Here is a 10,384-nt window from a genome sequence, read left to right on the forward strand (position 1 = left end):
ACACTCAAATGGAGAGTCCGGGAGATGGGATGGAAACGGGACCTGCTGCAGAGACCCCCCGCCAAGGAGACCCCTGGCCGCTCGAGGGACCGGAGAGGAACAGATGTGAGAAGACAGAGGGCTGTTTTCCAAAACCCTTCTGGAGGGAGGATTCTGTCTTTATTGGTATAAATGAGGCTCTCTAGTTGTCGGGCATCATGGCGAGACGGGGGGCCTTCGGGGTGCTCAGATAGGGGGGCAGGGAGGAGCTGGTGTAGCTCGGGCCGGTGGTGGGCGTGTTGACCAGGCTGGCGGTGGATGGCGGGGAGAGGGAGGTCAGGACCACGCCGCCCTCATCCAGGGAGCGTTTGTAGGGGACTGGGGCATCGTTTCGGAGCTCCTGGAAGGCCAGGTAGGCCTGGAATATCTGCGGGCAGAGGAGGGTGAGCTGGAGGCTGGCTCGGGCGGGCCGGGTGGGGGCCGCGGGGCCCAGTGCTCCCTGAAGCTGGGCTTCGTCTGCTAGGAGGAGGGAGAGGGGCCTTCTTCCCCAGTTGCCCAAGACATAGAAGGGGCCTGCGGAGGCCCAGCTGAGCTGGTTGAGAGCGGGAAGGTTCTAGCCCTCTTAACCCGCACCATCCTGCCCTGCCCTGCTGGTGGGGAGGGGCAGGACAGGGGGCCCTCCTCACCCAGACGGGGATGGAGAAGAAAGAGAAGGTGATGGCGGCCTTGGCGCTGCTGCTCCCCAGGAGGAAGTGTCTGGGCGGCGAACGGTGCCACTGGTTGGCCAGGAAGCAGAATCCCACAGCCCAGACGCTGGCCCAGATGACTGGGGGGTTGAGGGAAAGAAGAGGGGCCAGGTGGGGGAGAGAGCGGGCTCAGAAAGGGCGAGGCTGAGGTCTCCATTGTGGCCTCTCCCTCCTAGCCCTCTTTAAAAAACCGCCTGGAGTGGGCTGCTCTACCTGCTGTGGGGGTCGGCAGCCACCTGTGACTTTTTACATTTCAATCAATTAAAAATTTCAGTCCATTAAAATAGACTTTTCAAAAAAATTTCGGGGTTTCCCTAGTGGTCCAGTGGTTAAGACTCTGCCTGCCGATGCTGGGAACACAAGTTCAATCTTTGGTCCAGGAGGAACCCACATGCCTTGTAGCAACTAAGCCTTGTGCACCACAACTTCTGAAGCCCGCATGCCCTAGAGCCTGTGCTCGGCAACAAGAGAAGCCACTGCGATGAGAAGCCCGCGCACCGCAACTAGAGAGTAGCCCCCACTAGCCACAACTAGAGAAAGCCTGTGTGCAGCAATGAAGACCCAGAGCAGCCAAAAATAAATAGATAAGGAAAAAAATTTAAAAAATTCCACCCCTTGATGGCACTGGCCAAATTTCAAGTGCTCAGCGGCCACGCATGGCCTGTGGCTCCCGCACTGGGAAGCCCAGGCACAGAACAGTTCCACCCTCACAGAACCTTCTTTTGGATGTTGCTGGACTCAGTGATCATTAGGGGCCCACCTAGCCCTGAGTCTCTGGAACTGGGCAGGTGTGGAAGAGGAAAGGGCATGAGAAAAAGGAACAAGCATGTGTTGGGTGCTGTGTGCCAGGCTCTATCCAAGGTGCTCGGTGTCGGTTAGGGGGCTAGGCTTGGCTTGGAAGCCTGGATCTGCCACTCAGGATCCGATTACACAACCTCCTTAAGCCTCAGTTTCCTCCTCTATGAAATGGGAATCTGAACAGGCCTTCCCTCCTTAGGGGGTTCTGAGGAAGAAAGGAGACAGGGCATGGGGCGCCCTTGACGCGGTGCCGTGACACGTGGGACGGGCCCGGGAAGTGTCAGCATTTCTTGCCTTTCATCCTCAGAAAAACCCTGGAGGTGGTTTTTTGTTTTGTTTTTTTGCCATAACCACATGGCACGTGGAACTTCCCTGACCAGGGATTGAACCAGTGCCTTCTGCAGTGGAAGAACAGAGCCTTAAATACCGGCCCACCAGGCAGTGGGGGTTCTCACCCCATCTCCAGTGGAAGCTCAGGGAGGGGAGGAGACCTGCACTTCGAGGCTGCGGCAGAGCTGAGATTTCAAACCCCTCTCTGCCTGGCGCTGCGCTCTGCACCCGGCCTCCCGCCACCGGTGGCTTTTCAAGAAAGGCTGTGAAGAAGGGAGGTGACTGCCAGGAGAAAGCTGGGGAGAAGAGAGGCTTCTAGAATTAGCCTGAGGGTCAGAAGAGGCGACCCTTGCACTAAGTCTGAGGGATGGGCAATGATTCCCTGAAACGGCGGGTGCAGAAGAGCTTCGAGAAGGGAGGGACGAAGCTTTGGGTCACGGGCGGAGGACACTCAGAGGTGGCGTCCTGGGGGCCCAGGGGAGCCTGGCGGTGCCGGCTGGGAGCTCGGGGTGGGCAGTACCGGGGGCTCACCCACCGGCCAGGATGAGGTCCAGGAGCTGGAAGGCCGTCTTGAAGCGGGTGCTGGCGAGGCGGACCTCGTGGGCGTCCAGGGCCAGGAAGGCCAGGGAGCTGAGGAAGGACAGGAGGCCGGCTCCCACGGCGAAGCTGCAGGCCACGCTGCTGCTGTTGAGGACACAGTGCAGCTGCGAGTTGTCGGTCTTGTTCTGGTAGCCGTCGGTCAGCAGGGAGGAGAACACGATGAGGGAGAAGACCTGTGGGTGCGAGAAGGGGTGTTCCCAGGGCCGGAGTGGGGCTCCACGTCTTCCCAAACCCACCCCTCACAACTGGCCCCCCACCACTGAGTTGGGGGGTGCTGCCGTCCACTCTCCCGGGGGTTCCAAGCCTTCCCTCCCGGTCATGTCCTCAGAGCCTCCATCCCGGCTCGGGCCTCGTCCTGCCTGCTGGGGCCTTGCCCGGCCTCGTGCTGGCCTCCCTGACTCCAAGTCTCCCCACTCGGCTCCCCAGGGAACCTTCCACACTCTGCCCAGCTCTGCCTGCCCACCCCCCCACAGCCCTTCATCTCTCCTCACTCACTCTTGCCTTCCACCCCGCTAAGAGGTACCCCCCGCCAAACCCAACACGAAATGCTTATTAGCACATCACCCGGGACACAGGAAGAGCAAGCAGTAAGTCTCTGCCATCCTGTTGATCCCATCTGCCTCCCAGCCCTTCCCTCTGCCCGCCATTTCCTCCTCCTCCCTCCCCGCTCAGCTAATTCCTCGCCATTTTCAAAACGGAACTTGTGAAATATTCCAAAGACACAGAAAAGAACGGAGGAAATGTAACCAACAGTGAGAACCTGACAAACGTCCACGTTTTGCTCCAAGACTCTTTTTAAAAAAAAAAACAAAAAAACAAAAAACGACTATTTTGGCGATGCCACACAGCTTACAGGATCTCAAACCATGGCAGTGACAGTGACAGCACCAAATTGTAACTACTACATGGAAATCCCAAGGCTTTTTTTTTTTTTTTTTTTTAGCAAATACAGGGATTTCCCTGGTGGTCCAGTGATTAAGAATCCGCCTGCCAACGTGGGGGACACGGGTTCAGTCCCATATGCCACAGAGCAACTAAGCCCAAGCTTCAACAACCACTGAAGCCGGGTGCTATAGAGCCCGCGCCCTGCAACAAGAAAACCCACTGCAATGAGAAGCCCACACGCCACAACTAGAGTAGCCCCTCGCTCGTCGCAACTAGAGAAGGCCTGCACGCAGCAACGAAGACCCAGTGCAGCCGAAAACAAATATGTAAATAAATCAAATCAAATTAAAAATACTTAAAAAAAAAAAATAAAGCGAATACAGCCTTGGGACTTCCCTGGTCAGGGAATAGTGCCACCCGGCGTGGCCAAAAAAACAAGCAAACGCAATCTCACTGATATGCTGGCCCTGTCGTCTTTGTGGACACTGCACACAGCACACCGGGGTACCACTGTCTGCCTCTACTGCTGGCTTCTACTGTGTTCACTGATGAAACCACCAGTGTACTTCACCAGCCTGTGTCATCCTTACAACCACCCTAGGACGTGGACACTGCCAACAGTCTTTTTTTTTTTTAAGATAGTGGAGCTGAGGCACAAAGAAGGTAATGAATGGCACAGAGTCCATCAGCTATGAGGGGGCAGTGCCTGGATCTGAACCCAAGCTGTCTGGCTCTTGAATCCGCTTTGCATATGGATGTGCTGTGCATAGTCGATCAGTTGTGTCCAACTCTTTGCAAACACATGGACTGTAGCCCGCCAGGCTCCTCTGTTTGCAGGATTCTCCAGGCAAGAATACTGGAGTGGGTTGCCATTTCCTTTTCCAGGGGATCTTCCTGACCCAGGGATCGAACCCAGGTCTCCTGCATTGCAGGAGGATTATTTACCATCTGAGCCACTAGGGAAACCCTAAATCTGCTTTAACTCCTGCTATTAATATATCTGTGTGGACCAGATACCTGGAGAGCAGCGGTTCCTATCACCATGATTCAGGGACAATTTGAAGCCCCAGTGGCTTGCCCCTGACGGTCACAACACAGCCTGGCAGGGGTGGTACCAGGTATGGAAGGAACCAGTGTGTATGTACTGGGGGGGTGGGAGCTGGTCCAGGGGATGCTTTCTGGATGCCGTAAGGCCTATGAGAACAGGCAGGATGAAGAAGACTACGTAGTGGGATGATCTCTGGGCGTCGGGAGGGAGCCAGGGAGGGGGCTGAGAGCAGGGGCGGGGCAGGGTCGGCTCCAGGTGTGTGAAGGTCCCTCTGGGGCCATGCAGAGATGGACTCGAGCCAGTTAGACTGGAGGCCAGGAGGCTGGGAAGGAAGCTGGGCCTGCAGTTGTGGAGAGAGTCAAGGTTTGAGCAGAAACTGAACCCAGGAGACTGGATTTAGGAGGAAGTAAGGCTTGATCTGAACTGCACCTTAACTAATGAGTTTTTGGGGAGGGATAAATTGGGAGACTGGGATTGACATGTACACACTACTATATATAAAATAGATCACAAGTAAGGTGTCTCACAAGTAAGGGAGATGGTGAAGGACAGGGAAGCCTGGCGTGCTGCAGTCCATGGGGTTGCAGAGTCAGACACGACGTAGCAACTGAACAACAACAAGGGGGCTCAGTGGTAAAGAATCCACTGGCCAAAGCAGGAGACCCGGGTTCTATTCCTGGGTCGGGAAGATCCCCTGAAAGAGGAAATGGCAACCCACTCCAGCATTTTTGCCTGGGAAATCTCATGGACAGAGGAGCCTGGCAGGCTACAGTCTATGGGGTCGCAAAGAATCAGACACGATTTAGCAACTAAACAACAAAACAAAGGACCTACTGTATAGCATGAGGAACGCTGCTAAATACTCTGTAATGGCCTATATGGGAAAAGAATCTAAAAAAAGGGTGGATATACATGTATGTATAACTGAATCCCGTTACACTGATTCAGTATACTGATTCCTGAAACTAACACAATATCAACTGTAATCAACCACACTCCAGTAAGAATTAAAAAGAAAAAACTGAGGAGTTTTGCAGGCAGACAGGAGGAAGGGCATTCCAGGCAGGCCGAACCATGTGTGCAAAAGCCAGCTGCTGCCGAGTGAAGCTCCTGCAGGGGTTGGAGAGAAATCTTAGCTGAGAGATCTGGTATGAGGTGAGGCTGGAAATGCAGGTGGGGAGGCCAGACTCTCAGAGGCTTTGAACACCAGACGGAGGGGACTGGACTTGGGAGCCATGGAAAAAAATAAGTTTCTTACTTAGGCTTAATTTTATGCATGGCAGGGCTCTGAGCAGAGAGAGGATGGCCAGGGTTAGATCTGGGGGTTCAAGGGCAACTCCAGGGTCACGATGGATGGGAAGGGGCTCCTGGGAATCTCGTGAGATTTAGGATGTGACATTAGACTTGCCGATTGATTGGACAGGGTGCACGTGGGACCCTTCTGTCTAAACCCAGGACCCAGTGCCAGGCTGGACCTCCGCACACGTGTTGGAAGAGTGAATGGCTGGCCCTTCTTTTTGGCTCTTGCCCTGCCCTTTAGAGTACGGGCGGGGAGGCAAGGCTTGACCTTAAACTCCTTAGCCTCTGTCCATTCGCCTCTCTGCTTTTTCTTACTTGCCTTCTCTGAATAAGAACAAAATAATAATAGTGACTTTGTTGTTGTTGTTCAGTTGTGGTGTCATGTCCGACTCTGGCCTGCCAGGCTCCTCTGTCCATGGGATTCCCCTGGCGAGAATATTGGGAGTGGGCTGCCATTTCCTTCTCTGGAGAATCTTCCCGACCCAGGGACTGAACCTGAGTCTCCTGCATTGGCAGGTGGGTTCTTTACCGCTGAGCCACCAGGGAAGCCCAATAATAATGACTAGTCCCTCCTTTTGTCCAGCACTTTAGCTTTAAGGGAGGGTATTCGCATCCATTCCGTTTCGGGGCTGCAGCACTGAGTCTGCAGAAGGGGAGCATCTTGCCCTGCTGGCCCGAGACAGAGCCAGGTCAAGGACAGGAAGGCTCATTGATCATTTTTGAGCCTAGATACATTTTACCTGCGCCATCTCCCTGCAGCCTAGCTCCAGTCCTGCATGCTCGAGGTTACAATAATAATTCATTGCTGTTTCACAGGTGATAAACAGAAGCCTTGATGGCGCAGTGGAAAGAGCCAGACGTGTCTGACCCCACCCACTGGGTGGCCCTGGGCCAATTGCTCACCGCTTGGTGTCTCAGTTTCCCTGTCTGTCCTGTGCCCCAAAGAGGTGGGGGCCTGGCCCTGAATGTAATTCTCATGACTGGCCAGAGAGGAGACGTGTCCTCTCAAGGTTAGTCATGGAGAGATGGGATTGGAATCCAGCCCCCCTGACTTCTGGGTCCGTGGGCTGTCTGTCCGCTGACCCCCCCAAATCCTTGGGCTGCTGTTGGACACCCAAGAAGGGGGCTGGAGGGACTCCAGCTCTCTGAAGCCTGAGTCTGACCTCCTTCCACACCCTTCCTGGCCTGTCCCCAGGGAGGGAGCAAAGATTCATCAGTTAAGGCACCAGCTGGCAGGTGGCTGTGAGAAGGACGGGAGCACCAGCTGCCCAGAGACTCCCTACTGAGGAGCCAGGCGGGGGGGGGGGGTGGGAGGAGGAGAGGGCGGCGTAAGGGAGGAGGGAGGCAGCAGGCAAAGTCCGTGACTGAAGCGTCTGGCACGGTCAGCGGCCCTTCCCCCCAGCCCTTCCCCACACCAGTCCACACCAGCTGGGCCTCCTTCTCCCTCACCTCCCGCCCTTCCTTCTGAAGCACTGGAAACCTGTACATCCTTGGGACTTGCCCGCCAGCTGGGTGATGTCCTTGGGCAAATCACTCAACCTCTGTGAACCTTGGTTTCCCCTTGGGTCCGGCAGGCGTCACAATGTACACGTCATAGGGTCATGGTGAGGAGCGGAAATGCTGACACCACCGAGGGACTGGGAACTGGGGTGTGGAAGGCATTTTCCCCGCTTCCCTGGGGTGACGACGATGGAGATGAGTCCCCACCACCCTATGCCTCCCCCAGCCCATTTCTCTGCTTGATCACAAGTTGGTCCCAGTAATCATCGCTATTGAAGGAACGATGACTACTTGCCAGGCCCATGCTGATAGGTTGAGAGGCATTAATTTCATCTGGACATACAGTCTTTCCTGATGAGCAGGAAGGACTAGACACATGAGGGTGTGGAGGTTCAGAGAAATCAAGTCTCTTGTTCAAGGTCACACAGCCCTAGGGTGACTGGGCAAGTTATCAAATAAAACAGGGCACTTTTGAGACTCAAAGGAGGTGCTGCTGATAATCACACCAGGACTGAGTCAGGCAAGCAGGGGAAGATGTTGCTCTATGTGGACATCATGTGGCCAAACTAGGATTCTCAGCCAGGCCTGATCGATCCTTCTGGAATAGGACCCTGGGTTCAATCTTGGATTTTTCCCCTACTCCTCTGACCCAGATGAAGTCTCATCATCTCCCTGGGCCTCAGTTCCCAACTCTGCCAAAGGAGCACCGTGGAGGCTACACAGTGTAAAGCCCAGAGTCACAGCTCTAACTCCTTAAGCACTGAGGTCCAGAGAGGGGCAGTGAGCGGGTCAAGGTCACACAGCAAAGTCAGGGGCTCAATGAGGATTTGCCCCCAAGTGTCTTGGCTCTTCAGGAATGTGGTAATGATGAAACAAATGCAGGTAAAGTCCTTGCTTGGCACCGTGCCGGGCACACAGTGACCACTGCACCCCCCTCTGCCCTGGCATCCTAGGTCTGAGGGGTGGAAAATGAATGGGCTCTGTTCTCACAGACCCCAGTTTGAGTCCCTGCCTCTTACTGTGAGACCTTAGCCAACACTGTCTATTGGAACTTTCTGCCATGATGGAAATGTTCTAGATCCTCACTGTCCAGTATGAGAACTGTCAGTCACATGTGGCTATTGGGCACCTGAAATATGGCCACTGTGACTGGGGAATTAATTTTTTTTTTTTCTGGCTGCACCATGCACATTGTGGGATGTTAGTTCCCAGACCAGGGAACGAACTCCATCCTCCTGCACTGGAAGCATGGAGTCTTAACCATTGGGCCGTCAGGGAAGTCCCTGAATATTTTATTTTCATTAGTTTAGATTAGAATAGCCACATGTGGCTTATGGTTACCCCCTTGGACAGCACAGCCTTAAAAAAAATTATTTAACTTTCTCTGATCCTCAGTTTTCTTCTCTCAAAAGTGGGGCTGAGCACCCACTTTGCAGGGTTCTTTCTTCCCAGGAGAGTTGATAAGTGCGCAGAATAGTGCAGGGCCTATAGTTAAGATGCTCAGTAAAGGGTGACTTCAGTTATGAGTTCCCTTTGGCTTTGTTCTCCCCAGCTGACCCTTCCTTTCCTCCCACCACTCTCTCTGCACTGGGTCTGAGAGGTGAGAACCCTTGTTTCATGTCACCCACAGGGCAGCCGGCCCACAGGAGGGCCTCACCCCTGCAAAGATCCGTGTGATCGTCTTTGGCCTCTTGAGAAACTGCACAGCTTCACTGTCAGCCAGGTCCTGGAGGCTTTCCGGGATGTGCATAGTAGCTGCTCTGCTGCCCGGGCCCTGGGAGGCCAGAGCAGGGATGCTAGGCTCTGCCGGCTGGGCGCCGCCGTCTGGAGGTTCCAGGCCCACCCTGGGGCTTGGCTGCTGCAAGACAACAGGGATGGTGGGGGTTGGTTAGAGTCCAAGGTGCAGGGAAAAGTGGCTGCCAGGGGTCCCAGGAGGAGGGAGTATGGGATGGAGGAGTTCTGGGGAGGGTACCAGGATGGGGTTCTATGGGGTGAGGGGTCTGCCAAAGGTCCCAGGAGAAGGGGGCAGGGGATGAGAGAGGGTTCTTGGGGTCTCAGGACAGGGTTATATGGAGTGAGGGGTCTGCAGGGTTCTTAGAAATTGGTGCATGGGGTGAAAGAGCTGTTAGCAAGCCCCACCTCCAGGTGGGGGTGCAGGGAGAAAGGGTGGCTCGATGGTCCTATGAGTTGGGGTGCAGGCTGAGGGGGCTTCAGAGAATTCCAAAGTGAGGTACAGAGTGAGGGGGCTGCTGAGGATCCTAGGAACTAGGAATGTAGGCTGAGGAGGATGTAGGGTGAGGGGGCTTCCAGAGTCCCAGAAGTGGAGGGGCAGGGTGGGGAGATCTTGGGCCAGGGAGGAGAGGGGAGAGGGTAGGATATTGGGGTGATGTCTCTGACACAGGAGCCGGAGTGCCCATTTTAAGGACTGTGTTAATGGGATTTTTGAGGGATTAGGGGTGCTAGAATGGTGGTCAGAACACCTGGAAGGTCTGAAAACAGGAGGATCCCTTCCAGATTTGGGGGCAACAGCACGCATAGCGGAGACCCCAGGCACCTCAGGGTAGATTTTAAGCTGTCCTGGTGATTTGGGGTGATTGCCTTAGAATCAGGGCCTCCCCTTAGAATTCAGCTCCATCTTCATAAAAGTGCATTTCCTCAAGTTTAGACCTCAGATGTGTGGAGAACATGGTCTCCGAACTCAGTTGTTCCTCATAATGAGGAGACCGTGCCCCTGGCGCTAAGCTACCTTCAGAGAATCGGGGTTCTCCCCTTAAGGCGTGGAATGGGGGTGGTGAGGGTTCGGGATGATGCTGCCTGATAAAGGGTCAGCCTTACTCTGGAGGCTGGATCTTCCTTCCGCCCACCCTCCCCTCCCGGTCCCCGGCACCACCTCAGCCTTCTTTTCTTCCTCTTTTCCCGCCTTTTCGTTCCTCCACAGCTGATTGGTTGAGCTTAAGCCCCGCCCCAATTCTCCCGCCTATTCTAGAGTTGACACGAGCGGGGGCGTGGCTTCAGCGGACGTTGGGCGGCCCGCCGTTGGCGGGCTGCGCACGGGAATCCCTGCCCCAGTCCCAGTAGTCCCCCGAGTCTCGCGCCCGCCCCGCCTCTTCCCCTTTGAAGCTTGTGGACCAGGAGCTACTTCTGTAACGCATGCGCCGAGTCCAAGCAAAGCGCGTGAAACAAGCCCAGGAAGACTGCG

General features: G+C 55.0%; 1 protein-coding gene across 8 annotated transcripts; it reads right to left on the bottom strand.

Annotated features, from left to right (window-relative positions):
- Positions 1–122: 122 nt before the first annotated feature.
- Positions 123–10,103, bottom strand: SYNGR4 (synaptogyrin 4). Of its 8 annotated transcripts, none has more exons than XM_081515423.1 (5): positions 10,076–10,103; positions 8,843–9,040; positions 2,389–2,626; positions 666–805; positions 123–406 (listed from the first exon to the last, which is right to left on the bottom strand). In XM_081515423.1, exons 2-5 carry the CDS (start codon positions 8,933–8,935, stop codon positions 182–184), a joined length of 696 nt encoding a protein of 231 aa, XP_081371549.1. In that variant the 5' UTR covers positions 8,936–9,040; positions 10,076–10,103; the 3' UTR covers positions 123–181. The 8 variants fall into 8 exon arrangements, with proteins under 8 accessions (XP_081371549.1, XP_081371545.1, XP_081371551.1 ...); XM_081515419.1 differs by having other exon boundaries at positions 8,843–9,043; XM_081515425.1 differs by having other exon boundaries at positions 10,021–10,103.
- Between the last annotated feature and the right edge of the window lie 281 nt (positions 10,104–10,384).

The sequence above is a fragment of the Giraffa tippelskirchi genome, chromosome 7 (assembly GCF_054371585.1).
Source record: "Giraffa tippelskirchi isolate mGirTip1 chromosome 7, T2T-mGirTip1v1.2.pri, whole genome shotgun sequence".
Taxonomy (NCBI): domain Eukaryota; kingdom Metazoa; phylum Chordata; class Mammalia; order Artiodactyla; family Giraffidae; genus Giraffa; species Giraffa tippelskirchi.